This window comes from Camelus ferus, chromosome 13, assembly GCF_009834535.1.
Source record: "Camelus ferus isolate YT-003-E chromosome 13, BCGSAC_Cfer_1.0, whole genome shotgun sequence".
NCBI classification, from domain to species: domain Eukaryota; kingdom Metazoa; phylum Chordata; class Mammalia; order Artiodactyla; family Camelidae; genus Camelus; species Camelus ferus.
Window position 1 is genome coordinate 58,263,249 of NC_045708.1, and position 24,038 is coordinate 58,287,286.

Below are 24,038 nucleotides of genomic sequence, written 5' to 3' on the forward strand. Positions count from 1 at the left end.
GCTAAAAACACGTATTAGAACATCAGAAGTTTACTGCTAATCACAAAGAACAGGTATCTCAAGTCAATGATTTTAGTGCTTTTCTATCTAGAGGAAGATGCAAAAGTCTGAACTCACTGAAATTATTCCTTAGGTATGCATCTTAACTATCTAGGGCCAGTCCCCAGAGCACACAGTGTTTCCTTTTTTCCTCCATTCTGAATTCCCCTCAGGGCGCACCATGGGAGGCAGCTGCAATGGCTGGTGGCTTGATCCTTGTAGAACTGGAATGGTAGGCAACATTCCGTGGTCCACGGGGTCTACCTTTTCTTCTCCAGATCCATCCGAGAGAGGGCAGGTGGCTGCTCGGCGGGCAGGTGCGGCTCCTCCCAGGGGAGGAGGGGGCCCTGACCAGGCGGGGCCAGGCACAAAGGTCTCTGCCATTGGCCCAGCCCCGGCTGCATCTGCCCCCTAGACAGCAGGCCCTTAGCACAAAGTCCGCTGGCCAGGCGTAAGAGGCAGCGGTCAGCGGTGCAGGTGGGTCCCCGCCCTCATCCAGGCAAGATGCCCCTGGGGCTGCGCAGAAAGAAGAAACTGAACACCAAGGAGACCTCCCGGCTGGTAGAGGGCAAGCAGAAGGATGCGGCTGGCGGCAGCGTCCCAGAGCCCCGGGCGCCCACCCGCAGGCTGGTCTTCCACACGCAGCTGGCCCACGGCAGCGCCACGGGCAGAGTGGAGGATTTCTCCAGCGTCCAGGAGCTCTACGCCAAGATCGCGGCCGTGTTTGAGATCTCGCCGTCCGAGGTAAGCGCCAGGTGCTCGGGCTCAGCCTCTCGCCGCCTCTCCAAGCGGCGCGCCGGCGTAAATTGGCCGGGACTAGTTGAGAGCCTCGCTTCCCGGATCCCCACGTCGGAAGCGGGATGGGGTCCGCTGAGAGCGCCCCAGGAGGAGCGAGAGGCCCTTACTGGGGAGGGAAAACGTAAGTCCCCGGACCGGAGAAAGTCGCCTTCTCCAGGCTCGGAGATCCGAGCCTCTGGGAAACCCCGGGGCGACCTTCTTCCTCATGCAAATGAGTAGGCTCGAGTCCCGGATTCCGCGGTTGGCGGCGTCAGCGCCTTCCCAGCGTCGAGGTCTGGCTCGGCAGATTAACATCCTTCATTTATCTGGACTTTGCTCTCCTGCTTCCTCTGCAAGGGTGAGAGGGCCACGCTGAGCATCTCTGGGATTGAGGGGTGAGGGGGTACCTTCCAGGTGATACCAAACCGAGCCTCACTTTGCCACTCATATGTCATACCCAGCAACACTTCAATACTTCTAAGAAGCTTATTATTCCAAGGATGGATAACTAAGAGTTATATTTAGCTACGTGGGACCAGAGGAGAAAGCAGCTCTAAATTTTACACCATATCCTTGAGAAGACACTGAAATTTGCTTTAATAGATCGATTGCATGCGTGCCTGGAGCTGGAGTGTCTTGTAGGCTGACTTCCAAAGCACTAGTTTATGTGGACATTTACGCGACCACATTATTTATACTTACCCAAGCTGCTTTTTGCAGTTGCAAACGCAGGTGTGAGATTTTAGCCCAAGAAAATGCTTTGTTCACATTTCAAGGAAAAGCACAAGATCTTGTTGCCTGGGACTCCTGGGAGTGCAGAGAGCTGCCTTCAGTGGCACAGAGTGGCATTTGGCTATCTGTTCTTTAACGTTCTTTATTAGTTCTTCTCAAGCGAAACTGACGTCAAGGCAAAATTCCGAGAGGAGATGAAAGAGAGCTTGAAGCTAACCTTTTGTTCTTTCAGGGTTCCCAGGCACCTGAGAGGCAAATAAAACCCATTCTGTGAAGTCTTTATGTTGATATAGAGTACTAAGAATAAAAGTTCATGTTTGTATAGAGCATTTCAATTCAAAAAGCAGCCTTGCAGGAGTAATGTTCTTTGATCTTCTCTAGGACAGGTAGGTGGCTGGTAGTTAAGGACAGGATTTGGAGACTGATATCCTGGATGTGGATCCAGGTTCTACTACTTAACTAGCTGGGTGACCTTGAACGGGTTTAACTTCTCTCAGTGTCAGCCATTTGTGAAATAGAGATGAAGTGGGAGGGTATAGCTCAGTAGTAGAGCACATGCTTAGCATGCACGAGGTCCTGGGTTCAATTCCCAGTACCTTCATTAACAAGACAAAAAATCCTAATTACCTCCCCCCTACCAAAACAACAACAACAAAACAAAACAAACAAAAAAACAAAAACAGAGAGATAAGAACATGTACCTTGAAGGGTGGTTGTAAGGTATATGGTAAGTGCTTAACGAATTGTGACTAATATTATCAATACCTAATAGTTAAATGAGGGGCTGAGGGGGCTGAGGTTCAGGATGATTGGACTTTGGCCAGGGTCACATAGCTAGCAAGAATGGAGCTGGCCTGTTACTTATATTTGGATCTTCCGGTTTCTAAGCTAAGTGAGCTTGTTAGCATACTAACCAACAACTTTGAATGTCTCTCCTGTAACCACGGACTCCAGATTTAGTTACTTTGCATTGTCTTCCTCATCATAATGTGATATTATTCTGAGCTCAAGATGCACAACTATTCAATTCACTTAATCCCTGAGAAGTATTATTATTAATTTCCTTGCTTCACAGGTGGGAAACTAATGCTTTGAGGTTCAGGAAGTTTTCAGAATTACACAGAGTAAGTGACAGAGCCTGGCTTTAAACTCAGGTTTTTTTTTTTTTTTTCCTGGCTCCAAGTTTAATGAAGTTATATTGTTATATTGCTTCCCAAGTTTTTCAGGGTGTCTGGGCAATAGCTTGACAATCATGTTCAGCATTTTCAGTTTCCAATGCACTGACTTGCATTAAAATTTCAAGAAAAATAAACATTAGGTATTTTGATGTGCCTTATCAAAGTTCATATCTTTTTATGACTCTAGATATCTATTAATGTTTATATATATATAACCAACATTGATGCAAGTTTTCAATTTGGATTAGAAAGAGTTAAGCAGATCTGGGATAAAGTTTTGATCATCATAGTATATGTGAGAGAATCTCAATAGTTACTTTTGAAATAAGTAATTTATCAAAATAAGATGCACACTAGTGAGATCTCATTTCTCACCCCATTTCCCCAGCAAGAGGGACAGTGGCATAAACTTTTGCAATGTCAGTGGGAACAAAACAAAAAACTTCCCCCCTTAATATGATTATCTCAGAAGTCCTATCTTTTCTCTAAGAAGAGAAGTGACTGTAAGGATATAATCAGCACTGAGTGGAGAAGTGTACTCTCTCTGCTAAGGAAAAAAGGGAAGGAGTTGGTCTGGCCTGCTATCTGGTGTAGCAGATCCTGGCAGATTTACTAGGGGCCAATAATGTGTCCATGGCTGTGTGAGGCATGTAAGTCTACAGGGTGGTCATTCTATCCTCACCATAGCAATGAGTCAAGGATTCTTTTCATTTTCCAGCTGAGCTAAGTGATGCTCTGAGAAGTTGAGTAGCTTGCCCAGAGTTACTGAACTGGTATGGGACAGAGCCAGGAGTTGAATTGAGGTTTCCTTGTTCCAAGTTTATTACATAGCAACTGTGGGATTCTTGGTCACTGATCAAATTCCAAATGCAAACCAGGTGATAGTGGGGAAGAGTATAGCTTACTGGTAGAGCACATGCTTAGCATGCATGAGGTCCTGGGTTCAATCCCCAACACGTCCATTAAAACAACAACAACAACAACAGCAACAACCCCACAAACCAGGCAAAATTTCTTTTTTATTGTATTCTTTTCTTTTTTTAATGGAGGTACTGGGGATTGAACCCAGGACCCTATGCATGCTAAGCATGTGCTCTACCACTGAGGTATGCCCACCCCCTAAAACTTTTTCTAAACAAATGATCTTTCCAATGAAAGCCTCAGATTCAACCACAAAAATACTTAGTGCCTCAAAAAATGCTGCTGTGAAACTGACAATTATAGATTTTGCCTATTTCATGGTTCCTGAAGGAGGAAGCTAATGAAACCTATGGGTCACGTGCACAGTACAGTCTGTAATCATTACCTTGAAAACAGATGGCCAGTTATACAAAAATCCCATACAGGTGATATCATCTATTCTAAACAGCTAAGTGAGCAATTCAGTAAAAAGAAAAAAAAAACGGTAAATCTCATCTAAAAGAACAGTTAACTCAGAAATGCTGGGACACTTTTAGAAAAAGTTTAATGCCATCTTTTGAAATATTCAGGATCCACACAAAAGTTGGTCACCAAACCCTTGAGCTGTGTAGTCGTAAAATTTGTTAGAGGGGCGTTTTGAGTGTTTGGCCACTGTAATTGTTTGACAAGTGGTTTGTGTCATGACATGTTTTCTTAGTTCTCTACTACGTGGAAAGATTGTAAGAAGAGTGAATATGAAGGAACTTTTTAAGAAATCACTTTGTATTTAGATATTTTTACATGTCCAGAAGCTGAAAACTCTTTATAGATTTCAGAAATTATTAACTTTGATTTGGTCATATTAGTCTATCTATGATATAATACTAAATAGTTCATTGAGTAAATGTATCAAGCAAATGTAGCCCCTTCTCTCTCAATACATATAAGCAGTGTGCTTGGGAAGCAGAAAAGGTGAGAATTGTGATTTTAATTCCCAGCCGTATGTTCAACATAAAACATGCTATTATTTCTCTTAAAAAAAAACAAAACAAACCTTCTTTTGTTGCCTGTCCCCATCCCTTCTGCTATTACCTCATTTCTCCTTTACAGCAAAACTCAAAAGTTACTGTTTCCAATGAGATACATTCTGTGTCTCATCTCTCTGCTCAAAACTCTCCAGTAGCTCCTCCTCTCACTTGGCGCAAAGGCCAAAGCCCAGCGGTGCTCATAGGTCCTGTTGCCTCTCTAACGTCGCTGGTCCTTTTGTCCGGCCAGTCTGGCCTCCTGGTTGTTCTTTGCAGTCTGGAGCATTCGGACTTTTGCACTGGCTGTCGTCTCTCCCAGAACCTCTTCCTGTAGAATGCTCTTCCTTCTTTACATCGGCTCCCATATCACCTCCTCGGTGAGGCTGGGTACTGATCCTCCCCTGAAGATGACAGTGCCTCCTGACCCCTTCTGCCCTTAGTTTCCCTCATAGCGTACTAACATCCTATGTCGATTTAACTTCCTTCGTTTATTGTCTTTTTCCTCTTCAGTGTACTAAAAGCAAAGATTTTGTCTATTTTGTTTACTGATGCAGCCCCTAAGGGCCTCGAACTGTATCTGAAACATAGTTGGAGCTCAAAAAATATTTGTTGAATAAAAGACCCCTCATAAAAACAGTACTTAAAATCCTGTAGCTTTGGCATAAAGCTCTAGTACCAGTTACAATATTGGTATCTTATGTAGGTGTTAATTTTTTTTTATATTGTAGTGTCAGGAAAGAGACTTGCTGTGGGGCAGAGGGAGGGGCTGGGGAGGGGGGCAGGAGTGAGGAGCATCACTCATATCTTGAAAGGGGAGTAGTAAGAGGGTGAAGTATGGAGACTGGGAAGCTAAGTAAAAGTTGCATCAAACGTTTGCATGTCTACAAATTCCAGAAATTATGATGTTGGAGGCACTGTTTGCAAACAGAAGGCTTTGCAAGTGAGTTGCAGTGTATGGGGTGTTGCCTTGTAAAACTTTCTAGACACTAAAACTGCTTGCTTTTCTCAACTTGCTGGCACCAGCACTGAGCTCTTGTGAGAGTCGACATTCTGTACCTCTGTGGCCCTTCTGGAGAACACTAACTGTGCTGCAGACTTCAGCACTTCCCAGCAATGCAGACACTGGCAAGTCGAGCTGTGTCTTTCTGCCTCACAAATGGGAAATCCAGGAAGAACAGCACAAAATGGGGCTCACCGACTTGTATGTTTGCTCCCTTAGGAAAAACAATAAACACACATACAAAACGAAGGAATTGGGAGTTTGGTGTGAGTTTGACCATCGATTTGAGGATTATGAAGCAGGCCCTACAAAACTGAGTAGAAAGAGTGTGAGAAAGTCAGCTCCTGATTTCTGGGAGCTGGCTGGACACTCACAGGCAGGACTTGCTGGTTTCCTATTGGATTTCACAGAGCATCGGCATCAGATAGACCACTCTGTGACTGTGATGGCTCAAGACGGAAATAGACTACTCGGTAATCTTGTCTGAACACAGATAGAAACATAAACATGATCCAAACCATAAAAATGACCAGGCATCCCCCTGTTTTGACTGATAAAAATGGCTGCTGCTCCTTTACCACAGTTTTCGCTTTGACACTTTCCCCACTTTGTAGATAGGTTTTCTAAGCTACTGAATCATAGAATTGCCCCCACTGCCTGACGGCTAACCCCTGCTTCCCTGGACCTGCCCTAAAATCACCTAACACGACCCCGACCCCAGTGCTCTCTAACACCCTCTTACTCGGATCCTTTCCACGTTTCCCCATGGTGTGTTGCCTCCCTTGTTGGAAGGAACAGTAAACTAGAGATGAGAATTCCTGGTGGGGTTTGGCTGGAGGGCACTGGTGGTTGTCACTGCTGAATTATTATGATACAGATTCTAAAGGGGCACCCTGAATATGGTTTCCCTGAATCCCCCCATCCTTCATTTTAATATTGGTGCTCTGATCGAACACCTACAGGGCTCCCATTTACTTACTGCCCTCTTTCTTTCAGGCTGTCCTAACAAAATACCACCAACTGGGCAGCTGATAAACAACAACTGCTCACAATTCTGGAGGCTGGGAAGCCCGAGATCAGGGTGGCAGCACGGTCGCCTGCTGCCGAGGACTCGCTTCCTCGTTCATAACTGGCACCTGCTTGCCGTGTCCTCGCTTGGTGGAAGGAGCTAGTGGTTTCTCTGGAGCCTCTGTGATAAGGTACTAATCTTGTTTACGAGGGCTCCACCCTTACAATTTGAGCAGCTCCCAAAAGCCCCACCCATGAACACTAGGATTTCAACATTTGAGTTTTGGGGACACAAACAGATCATAGCACGTAGCAAGTAACCCCCACCAGCCAAACAACGTCTCCAAGTCCTACCTGCTTCTTCAGTCCTGCCCTCTGCCTACTCCTCCAGTCTCATCTCCTACCGACTCCTTTTTATTCCAGAGTATTTAACTGTTCCATTCCTCTCTGCCTTTTCTCGTGATGTTCTCACTTCTTTGTTCTGATAGCTCCTACTCACCTTTCCAGTTTCAACTGTCACCTCTTCCAAGAAGCCTTCCTTGTGAATCTGCCAACCTACATTTCGTATAATACTCACTATTGCGTGATTTTAACATAGCACTTGAATGCTAAGTTGAACTGTTACTTCCCTATCTCTTCCTGAGGGCTGGCAGGTTTTTTTTTTTTTTTAAAATAAGCTCATTTCCACAGCTGCTAGATGGCTTAGCTGCTCTATAAAAGTTTAATAAAAGTAGATGATTGGTTACAGTAGGAAATGAAGCTGAAGTAGATAGTAGTGACTACAAATGTCCTTGAAGCTGTACGCGTTTTATTTGGTAGTCAGTAAGAATAACTTGAGTGTTTTTCAGAAGAGGAATGATCCCTGACTGGTGCTTTATAAAGCTGAAACACAATCAACCGTTCATCTGCTGTGTTTCCATTATACAGTTTGGTTTAAGTTAAATAGAATGGAATTTTCTAGAATTGCACAGTACCATCTGAGAAGTTCTAAATATATTGCAATCATTATGTGTGCTTACTATCCCTCCTGAGCATCAGCCTCAATTTTATATGAAAAACTCAAATGAAAAACCCAAAAACCAAGACTCATTTGGGGAAGTGGGAGGTTAATCTCACTAGCTGCCTTATAGACCTCATCACTATCAGGCAGATAAGAAATGGGTAGGACTGATGCTCTGGGTGTTGGAAATTCCCTGAAGTAGGTGTGTGAACAATTCTAGAATCAAGTCCAGGGGCCAACCACTCCCCAAGCCTCTGCTGCCTCATAGGCGGTTGGTGGCCCCTTTGCCGTCCTTCACCTGCTCCCATCCAGAGATGGAGACATTCGGGTTACGCTGGCAATGTGTATGTGTGTGTTTGTCTACAGGGAGGTGAGGGGGCTCAGGACTGCAGCTGGGCAGTCAGGCTCCATGGACAACTGGAACATCATTCGTGCTGTCCGGGTGAAAGCAGTAGCTTTAGACTCTAGAGAACCGAGAGCAGGTCCAGTTGTCCTCCCACTCCCATCTCCACCTTTCTCTCCCTACTTCTTAAAACTCTATTCCTTCCTGAGTCTCTTCTCTCATCCTTTGACTTTACTCCTTTAAAGTGCTTATTGCCTCAGGTCTCTGTGTCTTTCAGTTCCTTTGCCTCTGTACTTCTGTGCCCTTCTCTGTCTCAAATTTGAACTCCCTGAGAGTGAGTCTGTTGTTGGTGAGCCGGGGCATGGGACAGGTGGGGCAGGATGTCTTTGGTCTAGTCTGTTGGGTCCTGTGGTACAAAGACAGATGAAGAGTGAATAAGGAGACCCGTTGGAGAGGACAGTGGGCATGACTGGTCCTCTGAGACTTCCTGAAGTAGGGTACGGCAGATGCCTTCCATGGTCTGTACAGAACATGAAGCTGGTTTTGGTTCTCTGACTTTTATTCATTGTTCTTCCTTTTACTGGGGAATCTCTCCTCTATTCTTTCCTGGTGAACTCTGTTAAAAGACAAACTGAGGCATATTAAAATTAAGAGGCTATTGGAGCAAAAATCGATTTGGGCAGTGCCAAACCAGAAAGGGTTGGGAGTGCTCCACAAACAGGAGGTAGAGGCAAGGTGTTTCCTAGAGAAGACTTGCAGGGCAAGCGAGGGAACGATTTGATTGGCTGTAGCTTCAGTGGTTGCCTTATGTGGGAAAGCCTAGTTGACTGTGATTGGTTGTCTTCAGGTTTAGGTTTCTTAACTTTGAGGCATTTGCAGGCTTAGGTTTTGATTTTGCTTACTTGGGCTGCCAAGTTCATTAGAACCCCTTCAATTTAATGACCTCTTTTTAAATTAACGACTAACTACTTATGCTCAGGACTTGGGGGTCACTGCTCTAAGCCTGTCCCCAGCCCTCCTCAGGACTGGTTCTGTGCCGCTCCTCTGAGCTTCCGTAACTCTGAATAGACTGGTGATTGTTGATTTACTGTCTCCCATGAGATTGAGAGCTGCTCTAGACAGGGGCTACTGGTTGGTGTGTAGTAATTTTTTTTAAAAAAACTTTTTATTATGGAAATTTTAAATACATGCAAAAGTGAAAAGTATAATGCAGTTAACTCCCATGTGCTCGGTTTTGACATTAGCAACATTTTGACTGACATTTCTACTTTTCATTCTACATTAAATTTTTTATTAAATATAATGTAAGTAGAGAAAAGCACATGAAACAAATGTACTTGCTGAATAAGTTGAACCCTCTTGTAACCACACCCTTGAAAAGGATAATCCTTGTCAGCTGCTCTAGAACATTCTATACATCCCTTCCCACCTGCCCTCCAAGCATAACCACTATCCTCACTTTTATGGTAATTAATCCCTTACTTTATAGTTTTATCAACTAAGTGTGCTTTTCTAAACAGAGTAACTTCATTTTGACTGCTTTTATTGTTTTAAGTGTAATCTTTTTTGAGGTAACTGACATATTTTAGGTTTATAATATAATGATTTGATATATTGTGAAATGATCACAATAAATCTAGTTAACATCTATCACCATACATAGTTACAAATTTTTTTTCTTGTGATGAGAACTTTTAAGATCTTCTCTCAGCAACTCTCCAATACGCAATACAGTATTAACTATAGTCATCACGCTGTACGTTGTATCCTCATGATTTCTTTTATTTTTTATTTTTATTTTTTCTTAAGTTGAGGTATAGTTGATTTATAAGGGTTCATGTATACAAAGTAATTCAGTTATATACGTATATTCTTTTCCAGATTCTTTTCCATTATAAGTTATTACAAGATGCTGAATATAATTTCCTGTGCTATACAGTAGGCCCTGTTGTTTATCTATTTTATGTATTGTAGTGTGTATCTGTTAATCTCAAATTCCTAATTTATTCCTTCCCCTCCCCTTTCCCTTTTGGTAACCATAAATTTAGTTTCTATTGTCTGTGAGTCTATTTCTGTTTTGAAATAAGTTCATTTGTATCATTTTTTTAGATTCCACATATAAGTGATATCATGTGATATTTTTCTTTCTCTTTCTGGGTTACTTCACTTAGAATGACAATCTCCAGGTCCATCCATGTTGCTACACATGGCATTATTTCATTGTTATGGCTGAGTAATATCCCATTGCATATTTATACTGCAACTTCTTTATCCAGTCATCTGTCAGTGGACATTCAGGTTGTTTCCGTCCCTTGGCTATTGTAAATAGTGCTGCTGTGAACATTGGAGTGTAGGAATCTTTTCAAATTGAAGTTTTTGTGGATATATGTCCAAGAGTGGAATTGCTGGATCACATGGCAACTCTATTTTTAGCTTTTTAAGGAACCTCCATACTGTTCTCCACAGTGGCTGCACCAGTTTACATTCCCACCAACACTGTAGGAGGGTTCCTTCTCCACACCCTTTCCAGCGTTTATTATTTGTAGACTTTTTTGATGATGGTCATACTGACTGGTGTGAAGTGAGTGATACCTCATTGTAGTTTTGATTTGAAAATGCCTACATTTAAAAAAAAGCTATTCATCAGTTTTATTCTGTGATAAAATGGTTCTCTATGGTAACATGTTCTATTTAGTTAATACTTACATTTTATTTAATTCTGAAGATGTCTGCCAGATAGTTTCCATTTCATCCCTATCCTCCATTGATCTTTCTGCTGTTCTGTTCCTTTACTGTCCAACTTTGGGTGAGGCTCCCATCTCACTGGGCTTCAGTTTCTTCATATGTGATCTGGGATAGGTGCACTAGCCCAGTGGTTCCCAAACATGGTTTCATCTCAGAATCACCTGGTAACCCTTTTATAGAACCCAGGTTTCTGGGCCCCACCTCTACAGATTGGAGTAGGGCCTGAAAATGTTGTAATTTAATATTTCCCTGATGTCCCTATGCAGCCGGCCTGTCACCTGTCAGTAGATATGTATTTGGGAACCACTGGATTAAATGAGTTCCAAAGTCCTTTCTAGCTTGAACGTTCTTCCAGAGCTCGTGCCCTCAGTTAAAAATATTTGAGTATCATCTTTATGTACAAAGTATTGAAATACATACAAAAGTTACTAAGTGCCTATTTCATGGTGTTACAATGTATAGGAGTCATGGTGGTAAGAATAAACTAAGTTGTATGAGTAAACAACGATATATATGCTGGTAATACGAGGCAGAGTATGAAAAATGCCAGCAATGCCAAGTATGCAGATGGGGATGTAGTGGGCAGAGATCAAAGAAGAGTGAGATAGAACTTGGTTGGGAAAATCATGACAGAGTTCCAGAAGTATTCACGTGTCTGTTTACTGCTCAATGTATATACCTAGCATGTGATCTTGATTCCACAAATGCAAAAGTGTAACTGTACAGGAAAGTAACAAGCCAGAACAGAGAGACCCAACTTCAAATCAGAGGCTGGTTTTGTTTGGTTTTGTTTTGTTTTGTTTTGTTCTTGTTTTTGGTTTTTACATTACTAAAACGCTAAACAAAACATAGCAGAAGTTCTCTCTGCTTTGTAAGCAAAAGTTCTCTCTGCCTTATAAGTGGATGGACTATAGAGATTCTTGAAATTGTAGAGATGCTGGTGTATTTACATGGTCATTTAGGGATTACTTCCTTCTTGTTAGAAGTTCTGGATAAAAAGCTGAGACTTAGGTGCTAATAGTGCTTCGGGTAATCAGAGATAAATAGAAAATGCAGATGAGGTGCTATGAACTCAATAAAAATCTTGGGAAATAGAATTCCATGAATTTGATTCAGTAAGGCACAGTAATATAAACTTGAAATGAAATTTTAGAAGCTAAGATATAATTTTCTGCCCTTCTGACATCAAATATATTGCTTAGATATTTAGGATTGTGATGTCACACAAGTTCTTATGTAGTTGCCTCAAAACTTTTTAGATATAAACAGGATAGCTAAAATCAGTTTATGAGATCTCTTCCTAATCCAGCCTGCCTCATCTCTTGACCTCCTCAATGTTATTAATTCTAATTCACCTCTCAGGTCCTCCTTTCCCTTTCCACCTGTTGGCTCCCAGTTAACGAAGGTGTCCAGAATGTTTGACCAAAGGCCACCAAAGGAAAGTGGTCTCTGTGCTTTTGTGTTTTATTCAGTCACTAAATCTGCTAGCAGAAATTACTCTTTGTGAGGCAGAAGTCCACAGTGGAGCTACTGTAGCAAATGTTATTTAAAACCAATTTTAACTTTAATTGAAAAAAATAACATATGTAGATAGTATAAATTTTTAAAAAGTAGGTCACCCAGAACCATGGTTCCCCAGTTCTCTTCCCCAGAAGCATCTGCTTTGACTACTTTCTTGACCATCCTTCCAGAAAAAAAAATTTATGAATGCGTAAGTGTGTGTGTTATGTGTGAGAGTACATGCATATCTTTGTGGGTACAACCCCCTTTTCTACTTTTCTTTTAACCCCATGAGCATACTGTGTATCTGTTCTGCACAGTTGGTAGAAGCAGAAGCAAAGAAGTGGACCTAAGGGAAAAAACCGTGAAGCCAGGGAATGACAGAGTGACTGGAGCCCTGACAGGATTACAGAGGGCCACCAAAGTGTCCTTCATGCCAGGAGAGCTCATAGTGTCTTTAATGTCAATGAACCAGTTTTTAATAATTTCTAAGAAGTCTTTGTTTTTTGAAAAGGTTTCCCATGGTTCTTTGGCTTTCCTGTGTCTCCTTATTATAAACCTCCATCACCTGAGGTAACCAAAGGTATTCATTTGTTTAAAAAACTAAGGTACAAGAGAAAGAAATAAAAGGGATCCAAATTGGAAAAGAAGAGGTAAAAGTGTCATTATATGCTGATGACATGTTACTATATATAGAAAACCCTAAAAGGTCCACACAAAAGCTACCAGAGCTGATTGAAGAATTCAGCAAGGTAGCAGGTTACAAAATTAATGTTCAAAAGTCAGTTGCATTTCTTTACACTAACGATAAATCAACAGAAAAAGAAAGTAAAGAAACAATCCCCTTTAAAATAGCACCCAAAGTAATAAAATATCTGGGAATAAATCTAACCAAGGAGGTGAAAGAATTATACACAGAAAACTATAAACCATTGATGAAGGAAATTAAAGAAGACTTTAAAAAATGGGAAGATATTCCATGCTCTTGGATTGGAAGAATCAATATTGTTAAAATGGTCACACTGCCCAAGGCAATCTACAGATTTAATGCAATCCCTACCAAATTACCCAGGGCATATTTCACAGAACTAGAAAAAATCATAATAAAATTCATATGGAACCATCAAAGACCTAGAATTGCCAAAGCATTACTGAAGAGAAAGAAAGAGGCTGGAGGAATAACTCTCCCAGACTTCAGACAATACTATAGAGCTACAGTCATCAAGACAGCATGGCATTGGTACCAAAACAGACATATAGACCAATGGAACAGAATAGAGAGCCCAGAAATGAACCCACAAACTTTTGGTCAACTCATCTTTGACAAAGGAGGCAAGAATATACATTGGAATAAAGACAGTCTCTTCAGCAAATGGTGTTGGGAAAACTGGACAGCAGCATGTAAAACAATGAAGCTAGAACACTCCCTTACACCATATACAAAAATCAACTCAAAATGGACTAAAGACTTAAACATAAGACAAGATACAATAAACCTCCTAGAGGAAAACATAGGCAAAACATTATCTGACATACATTTAAAAATTTTTCTCCTAGAAGAAATAAAAGCAAGAATAAACAAATGGGACCTAATGAAACTTACAAGCTTCTGCACAGCAAAGGAAATCAGAAGTAAAACAAGAAGAAAACCTACGGAATGGGAGAAAATTTTTGCAAGTGAAACCGACAAAGGCTTGATCTCCAGAATATATAAACAGCTCATACGACTCAATAAGAAAAAAATAAACAACCCAATCCAAAAACGGGCAGAAGACCTAAACAAGCAATTCTCCAAGGAAGACATACAAATGATCAAAAAGCACATGAAAAAATGCTCAATATCACTAATTATCAGAGAAATGCAAATCAAAACTACAATGAGGTATCACCTCACACCAGTCAGAATGGCCATCATTCAAAAATCCACAAATGACAAATGCTGGAGAGGCTGTGGAGAAAGGGGAACCGTCCTACACTGCTGGTGGGAATGCAGTTTGGTGCAGCCACTATGGAAAACAGTGTGGAGATTCCTCAAAAGACTAGGAATAGACTTACCATATGACCCAGGAATCCCACTCCTGGGCTTGTATCCAGAAGGAAATCTACTTCAGGATGACACCTGCACCCCAATGTTCATAGCAGCACTATTTACAATAGCCAAAACATAGAAACAGCCTAAATGTCCATCAACAGGTGACTGGATAAAGAAGAGGTGGTATATTTATACAATGGAATACTACTCAGCCATAAAAACCGACAACATAATGCCATTTGCAGCAACATGGATGCTCCTGGAGAATGTCATTCTAAGTGAAGTAAGCCAGAAAGAGAAAGAAAAATACCATATGAGATCGCTCATATGTGGAATCTAAAAAACAAAAACAAAAACAAACAAACAAACAAAAACAAAGCGTAAATACAGGACAGAAATAGACTCACAGACAGAGAATACAGACTTGTGGTTACCAGGGGGGTGGAGGGTGGGAAGGGATAGACTGGGATTTCAAAATTGTAGAATAGATAAACAAGATTACACTGTATAGCACAGGGAAATATACACAAAATGTTATGATAACTCACAGAGAAAAAAATGTGACAATGAGTGTGTATATGTCCATGAATGACTGAAAAATTGTGCTGAACACTGGAATTTGACACAACATTGTAAAATGATTATAAATCAATAAAAAATGTAAAAAAAAAAAAACTAAGGTACAGCTGATGTATAGTACTATAAGTCTCAGGTGTACAACATAGTGATTTACAATTTTTAAAGGTTATATTCCATGTACAGTTATTCTAAAATATGGACTGTATTCTCTGCATTATACAGTATGTCCTTATAGCTTATTTTATACATAATAGTTTATACCTCTTAATCCTCTACCCTTATCTTGTTCCTCCACCTTTTCTCTCCCCACTGGTAACCACTAGTTTGTTCTCTGTATCCATGAGTCTTTTTTTTTTTTTTTAATATATTCACTATTTTTTTTATATTCAGTAGGTTTATTTTTTAGAGTCCATGTAAAAGTGATTATCATACAGTATTTGCTGTTCTCTGTCTGACTTATTTCACTTAGCATAATACCCTCCAGATTCATCCATGTTACTTCAAATGGCAAAATTTCATTCTTTTTTATGGCTGGGTAGTATTCCATTGTATGTATCTATGTATACCATATTTCCTTTATCCATTTATCTGTTGATAGACACTTAGGTTGCTTCCATATCTTGGCAGTTGTAAATAACTATGCTGTGAATGTTGCAGTGCATCTAAAGGTGTTCCTTGAAACTATTCAGATAGAAATAACCAACAGATACCTTTGGGCTAGATACTTGCTAAGACTTAAAAAAAAAAAAAAAGCCAGCCAAGAGTGGATCATTGTAACTGTTTCTCTAGAGTAGGATCTAAAAACTGGTTTTTCTCACTATCTTAGAAACTCTAGGCCTTTCTGTCTTGGGTGCGCAGAGTATTTTGAAGTTTTGGTGATTAAAATATGGAATAGGAAGTTGAAATTTGGACCTGACTAATACCAGGGAGGTCCAGTGGCTTCTACAGATAAGTGAAAGGCAAGAAGGGACCTTAGACCTTGTCAGTGGTAGAATATTTGCCTTTTAGAAACATACCCGGCCCTTGGTAAGTTGTGGCTAAGAAGCTCAAGAATTCCAGCATTCAGAAAGTGTATTTACTATTTTATAAAAATCTCCCTTGAGGTAATCAAAGCACAAGTAGAGGAAGAGTTCCAAGTTAAAAAGAAAATACGGCTAAAATTCAGGATTTACATCTCAGTCTGTAAAAGTCACAGGTTCTTCAGTTACAGTGTTAACTTTTCAGTAGTCTTAAAGGGATACACAGTAACAAGGTTGAGGAAATAATTCCACATCCATTCCTGAAACAATTCACGTATCCATGTACTGTGTGAAGGTAGCAGTGTTTGTGTGGTTGGCATTAGCACCGTGTTCTTCATGGTCCAGGGCCAGAATGTTACTTGAACCTCCTGGGCCGTCTCACACTAGACACTCGCAGGGCGCTCTGGGTGTCGCTAGGTATGAGGTGCTGGCCGGGATCTGTGACTCCCCTTCTCCTTCGGTATTCTTTACATTTCCTTCTTCCTATTTTGATTTTCCTGCCTTTGTGTAAAGGTGAGTGGGGGAAGAGAAGCGTGGCTTGACCACTGAGAAGGGGATTATTGTTGAATACCTGTCATTGCCACTTAACCCATGCTGTCTTGTCTGAAATAGCAATTCTCACAGAACCCCCAGAAATGACGACCATTCACAGATGAGGCAACTGGAGTTCAGAACAAAAGTAAACTCAAGTCATGCAGTCCCAAGCGATGTCTTTCATCTTAGGTTTGTCGGACTCCAGAGGCCATGCTCGTTCCTTTACACAAGTGGTCTTAACCTTATGGGGCCCAAGGTTCGCCTATATTAACAAATACTTTGTGGCACCACGTTTACTTATCCTGAAAATTTTAAACAATATCATCTACCTGTGCATATAATCTAAATTATTCCTTAACAGTAATATTGGAAACAAGTAAGAATTTCAGTGCAATACTTGGGAAAACTATCTCAGATGTAATGAAGCAATCAGTGCTTGTACCTTCTTACAGTGAACAGGTTTGGATTTAAAAAGGGTAAGAATAAGACAATAGTCAACTGAATGTTGTTGACTCCTTTATATGCTACCTTTTGAAATAAGGGATAAATACCTGTAGATATTCATAGAATTATATAACGTAACAACAGTAGGTGCAGACTGACATGACTGTTTCATGTTAAATTAAAAAAAAATGCTGTCAGTGACCTGATTTTCTGCAGTTGTGAGCAACTCTTGGTAAGGTTCTTCACAAGCAAGTTTTCCCTTGATTTACGTGGGTATTGCAGTCCAGGAAAACTTATAACCAAACATACTTTATCTGTAAGGTCCAGGCTTTACTAATTTTAATAATTTTATGTATACATAATTTTCCTCTTCCCTGGCATGAATCTCTAGTAGGACATTTGAAAATCCTGTGCAGAGTGCCAAACAGCTCTTCACTGAGCTGAGCCTTTCTGAGCATGAGAATTCATACCTCATCCCCTATTTCTCCCAGGTGCCAGTGGTGTCACATAGTCATTGTAACAACCAGCAAAGGCCCCACAAAATTTCAAGCAGTTTTCCTTAGAGGCCAGTATCACTCCACCATCCTGATAACATTGCTTTATGCCAGTTTTCTTGAGGTTAAGTACTTTATGCTGTGAAATCAGGAGGTAAAGAGAAAAACAAAACCAAACCAAACCGAGAAAACATCAAGAAGGGAAAACCAGTGGAAGACTGCCTGTTTATACTTGTAGTTTTAGGATCAGTCTTACAGGATTATAATTATATAGAGTGAATGGTTACCTGTGCCAGAGTCCAAGCTTTTGCAATATCTCAAAGCTACACCTGCTGCTGCGGCTGCTTCCAGGCTTGTAGCGTCCTGCAGCAGACGGAGAGTCAGTGTGGCATGACAGCAAAGTTTCAGGTCGGTCTGATGGGAAGGTGGGTCTCAGGGCAGGGTGGCAGGCCTGGGTGCCTGGAGATGCCACACGATAGCTGACAAACTGAACGAGGGAAGTGAACCCGGAAAGCAGTAACAAGTAATACCTACCTTACAGAAGTGTTGTGAGAGTTGAATGAGATAGCACGCTAGGTATCTAGGCCAATGGTTCCATAAATGTGAGTTCTTTTTCTCTCTTCTCCTCAAAGATGCTTTGAAGGCAATTTTTGAGTACCTTTTTTTTTTCTTTCAATTTTTCCTTGTAATCTTTCTGTTCTAGACTCATACAATTTTCATTCTCCTACCCTTTGCCTAATCTCGGGAAATCAGGAAAGCAAATTTAAAAGCCTATCTCTATACATGATCCTCAAACTAAGCCATCTCAGTAACTCCTCTGGGCTCTTCTGATGACGGGCTCTTCAATCGAGGCTAGTATAAACCTAATAAGTTATTTCAGTCGACAAAGTCAAAGATCTCAGTTAAACTTGAGAAATACTAAAAAATACCAATTCAGAATTATTCTACATTGCGTTTATCAACACATTTCTCTTGGGTCAAAAATAACTCTTTAGTAGTACCCATATTTCTTTGTGTTATCTTTCTAGACATACCTGTGACAGACTTTGTCGGCATGTAATTCTCTTATTCTACTCCCTTCTCTCACTGAACATTTAGAGCTCATTTTTGACTCTCCCACACTCATTAAGTCTCCTGGAATCTTAACTGTGCTCCAGTCGTGGACACTGATATTTGCTTCTAAGAAGCTTCTGGGGAAGATTACTTAGATGCTAAGGGATAGAGGAAGACATCTGCCACTGGCTTTCTTCAATATCCAAATCAGGTTTCTCCTTTTATCCCATGCTGTCTAGCCTTACCATCCTGAAATGGAAACATGCCCATCTGATCAGTTTAACAGAAGAAGCATTATAAATAGGTGGCCATGCATTTGTATTTCTAACCCAAATACTTCAGAGTGGAAGGGAGTATATTAACTCTGGGACAACAGGGGTAGACTAGGACCTGGAGTGCTCCTAACTATAGAAAAGGAGAAAAAAAAATGTGCTGGGAGAAAGTTTATCATACATTTGCTCATTAAGCACCCACAGTATACAAGCCAGTTTCCTGGGTAGTAAGGAAGGTTTTGAATTACAGGCATTTAGGGAGGCGGTGGGGAGAGGAGAGCGTGTGGTTACAAAAATAGAAGCAGGTAGCCAAGGCACAGTGTCAGCACTAGGCCTGGAGCCAGGGGACTCTGGTACTCCTCGTCCTGGCTCTGGCTTGGTGGCACATTCCTGGGAGTTGAGGATGGAGCCCTGCGGGAGCCTGCCGGCTTCTTCGGGAAGCTTCCCGATACTGCTGGATTCTCCTCCCCTCTGCACTAAGTGCTCTGTCTGCCCCAGTCCCAGGAGTCTCACAGGCGGGAATGGCAGTAATGTTGGCAAGCAGAGGGTGGGAAGAAATTGCTGCCTGAGAGCGGGGAGCGGGGGCTGGTAATAAACAACTGGGAGCAAAGGTGAGAGTCTCTCGGCCGGGCTGTGACCACGTGTCTCTGATTCAGGGCCGGGATTCTATTCTTGGCAGCTCCTCTCCACATCTTCCCGGTCTTTGTTCTTGGAGCTCTCTGTCCCTGAGGTGGGAGATGGCTCAAAACTGAGCAACCCGAGCCAAGAAGAATCTTCCCACACACTCTCCAGACTCGGGACTCACCTCACTCGTGTCATACCAGCCCTACCCATGGGTGAATTTTTTTTTCTTTTGTGCTTCTCAAACTTTCTAATGAATAAAGGTCTAAGGCAGTCACTGAGTTTGCCTCCACTCCCTCGCTCCAACCCTTTGTCACCCGTCACCTAAGGAACCCTGTAGTACGTTTTCCTTTGTCACCTCTTGCCCTGTCACTCTGTGGTCATTGTTCTAACGTTTTTTCAGGTGTCCTGATTTAGAATAAAAATTAACTGCAATCTTTCACTCTCTCAAGATGTTTATAGTTTCTTGCATGGCCTGTTTTCTTCCTTAAATGTTCACCTCTTTCTGTCAGAATTTCTGTTTTTGGGATTGGTAAGGAATAGACCACCCTCCTGTGTCACTCCATTTTGACCCTTGAGAAGCTCTCCATGCTTGCTTTCCAATTTTCCATAATTCATTTGGGAGGTTTTTAATATCACGTACTTTACAGACATTTCATCATAAGGGCTTTAAGTCTGCTTTGTGGTTAATACAAACACAGTGCTACATAAGCATTCTGACCAACAAATTAAAAAATTTTAAGGACCCATTTGGGATCTGATGGCCATTTTCTTATAAATTATATTTGTATATTTATTTGGTAAAGTGGAAAGTTTAATCATAGATCTTTTTGCTCATAATTAATTTATAATATTATGTTTCACAAACCACTCTACTGTGTTCTCGGATGTAAAATGTCTCCCTGTTACAGTTTCTCCTTCCCCTTTGAGGTTCTCTTCCATCTTAAATGTCAAACAAGAGGAAGCTTTTAAGAAGATAAGTGGTTTAGAAACCTGGAAAATTTGAGACAGCATCTGACAAGGGGACTAGCAGTGATTTATGATGTTTTTAAAACTGGTATGTAACCTTGCAGCATTATTAGACTATGCTAAAGCTTAGATAGCTCCTCGGGCTGGAAGAATATTGTGGAATAGGATGGATATATATATATATATATATACACACCTATACACGTTTGATTTATCTACTCATGGGTTTGTTGTCTGTGTAACGTCCACAAAGGCAAGACTAAAACCAAAACCCATCTCTATTCTTTTAACCTTTTCGTATATTTCAAGAATTGCTTTGAGATTTTGACTTTCTTTGATATGTAGTTGCTTTGATTAGATTTCATTAACAGAAGAAGATATTCTTTTGGCTACTCTGGGAAGTCATCTGGTAGATTAAAAACTGATTTGATTTTCTTTTAGGGGGGAGTAAAATTATTTTTGTCACATTATTTTGCCCATTGAAAACACTGGAAAAAATAAGTAGTTGTACCAGAGAAGTAACAGGACAAAGGATGATTCACCTTTTATTTAAGACTTGCCACTGTTGACCCAGTACAGCTAATTTAGAAGTGAATCATTTATAGAAAGTTCTACATAGTTCGAGGCAGGGCTTTGTACAATATCCTCATGAAGGTCTAAATAGAGCAGAAAGTATCAGGTTTCTAAATATCTGTCTTGTTGCCAATTTTGTCTTTTCCCAACTGTGAAACTTTTTTCTAGATGACTGTAGCCATTGACAAGGTGAAAGCAAAGGCACTGTATTTATAAAATAATGTATATTTTAAAAACAAATCTTAGAAATTTATTATATGTATTATACTGGGTAAATAATAGGCATGAGATCATATATATCAGTGTTTATAATTCAAAGAAATGAATGTAACTAATTAGTTTTAAAATTAACTGGAAGAAATCATTTAAAAATTACTTACAGTGAATAAAATTAAACAATAGGTTAATATTTTGATATTTATTAATCATCAAATGTGTTTGTTTTTGAGATCCAATTTCAAATAGCTTCTTTTCATAAACTGTCTAAACTCCTTTAGGAAGTGGATAGTTTATTAAAAAAACAGAGTATTTGGCTCCATATAGAGCAAACATTTTGTAGTCCCTACCTTCTAGGAGTTTTAAATTTAAAGCTGAATTTATATTTACATCATAGCTACTGTGTCATGGGTTAGAAAAAACACAAAAATCTGAATTCCAGTTCTGACTTTGTCATTCACCGTCATGTCTGTCGTGTGACCTTAGACAAATTACCTAAGGGGTCTGCGCTGGTTTTCTCCTCTGCGCAGGGCAGAGTGATGCCTGCCCTCGTGACCTGACTTACCTGGGTTAGCTGAGCTAGTGCCCTAGGAAGTGATCAGTAACTTGGATGTCTCTATGTGTCAGAGAGGCAGCATGGTAGGGAGAAGAGCTTGGAGTTGGACAACCAGGGTTGGAGTTACAATTGCACCAAATACTACTTAACCACAAACTATTTGTCTCTCTAAATCTTTATTTTCTAATCTATGAAAAATGGATATAGTAATACACCTCACATAGAAATTTTGTAGGATTAAATGAGGTAGTATGGGAAAGTACCCAGTACACATAAGTGAGCAATTCATGTTTCTGAGATCTTAATTTTAATTTTTTTTTCATTCTTCCAGACCTTCCTCTCTCCAGTTCCTACATATTTATAGTACTTTACTAGAAGCAGGAGCCAGTCTCCAAACTGTGTGAGCTAAGAGGGCTGAGCAGGTGTCCAAGTCTATGAATGTCATTGAAGAATTGTTTGAGTTCTAGAAGTTCCTGGTACAACACAGCTACCAGATATTTCGGGGAATCATGTAGGATAAGAACTTAGCTTTTGAGAAGAATTTTGAGTAACACAATTGCGTCACTCTGGCTAGGCCAGAGTTTCTTCTTTAAGCCAGAGTGACTTTGTTCTGTTCAAGCTCTCAGGGTAATGGTAAGTGGGTAATCTTTTCCCCTCAACAATTACTCTTCGCTTCAGATTATTCTTAATTTCTGCTATTTTAAGGACAATTAACTAGATGAAAATAAAATCTTTTTTTCTCTTTTTGAGAAAAAGTCTCTGAGACTTAAATAATGCCAGCTTAGATACAGCTTTAGTCATTAACAAAGGAAACATAAGCCAAGTGGTTTTTTTGTGTATAAATATGTGGTATTAACTCTTGATGAAAGTATGGTTAGTAAATTATTAGGTTTATTATTATGCACTTTCTCTTTATTTTCTATAATGACATTGACTGGTATTTCGATAATGCTTATTTTAGAAGAACATAAGGAGTTAATAAGGTTCTTGGTAGACTGAGATGTAGGAAAGTAGTTGCATTAAAATATTTAGTAGTAATACTGATTTTTTTCAGATAGCCACTGAAGGTAACTGTTCCAGTTGCTTATATTTAAAATCACATTCGCAAATAATGTAATACCAGCCACACAAACCCGTAATTTCTTCCAGAGGTCTTTGGAACATGTGGAATCTTGGGCCAACTCAGTTCCTGTTTAAGGAAAGCATTAAACAAAAAGTTGGAAATGGACTTCCTGGAGTTTTAAAAATGAATTTGATGTGTTTTTGGAGAGATTTGTAACCTGCTTGTAGGCCAGAATATCTTTGTAGCACTAATGATAAATGATTTTTTTAACCCTATTCATAAAGAACACTTGTGGAATATATAATGGTGCCATCAGAGTAAAAACAATATTAATTTATATTAGTGGCTCTATACAGTGGTTCAGACTCTTATCATCCTAGCCATATTGAGTTTCAAGTGTGGATAATCATAACCATGTGATAAGAACGGAAAAATGGCAATTGAAATATAAATGCATGGTAAGAACACTCTCCATGAGTTATCCTCAACAACGAAAGTTGAAGGATAATGTAATTTTGGGGGGAAAATGAAATTCATCCTGGTTATGACATTAAAAAGGAGCAAAATCTAATTTTCAGGAAAAGTAGTGCAATTTGGGAAGCTGTCAATATTCAAGAAGCACCTGTATTCCAAGAATAATACTGATAATAATGTTTAGAGTTTTTTCAGTTTAAAAAGCACTTTTTTGTTTAGTCTCTTACTGAGCTTTTGTAACAGCTGTGTTATGTAGAACAAGCTTTACTAATGCCGTGATGGACATGAAGACCAGGGAGGTCAAATGACTAAGCTCAGCTGAGAGTACAGAATTGGCACTCAATCTGAGTCTCTTACCTCTTAATCCATTGTTTCAGTCTCTTTCCTTTCCTTTTATTTTTCTTTTTAACAACCATTACAAGGATGACGTAGCTCCTCATTAGATACCTATTTATTTTGCTGAATTGGAAGTAAGGGGGAGGCACTATTTTGTGCCTGAAATTTTGGTAAGAGAGGATGAGATGTGACATTAGGATGGGGATGCATAAGACCTCAGTGTATTAAAGGAAACACAATTCACCACACACCTTAGTTTTCTTTTCTTTTCTTTTCTTTTTTTTTTAAGGATAAAATGTGATAGTAGGTAGAAAACTTTTAAACTGTGAAGACTTATGAAGATTCAAAGGATAATGATTTTACCAGTTAGGAATCTTTTAGGTAAAAGCAACAGAAAATCCAACCCAGAATGGGTGGGTGAACTTACTGGCTTATGTAACTAAATATTCTGGGATAAGACTGTGTTTCAGCTGGCAGGTTTTCAGCTGCAAGTAGCACAATATTACTTCAACTGTCTAAAACAAGATGATGTATTTTACATAAAAGAGGCAGAGGG

The 24,038-nt window shown here is 40.1% G+C and overlaps 1 protein-coding gene across 1 annotated transcript in view; it reads left to right on the forward strand.

Annotated features, from left to right (window-relative positions):
- Positions 1–362: 362 nt before the first annotated feature.
- Positions 363–24,038, forward strand: part of GIPC2 (GIPC PDZ domain containing family member 2) — a 79,458-nt gene continuing 55,782 nt past the window's right edge. The window contains exon 1 of the mRNA XM_006186985.3: positions 363–783. Coding sequence (XP_006187047.2) covers positions 544–783 — 240 coding nt within the window. The 5' untranslated portion in view covers positions 363–543. The remainder of the gene's footprint in view (positions 784–24,038) is intronic.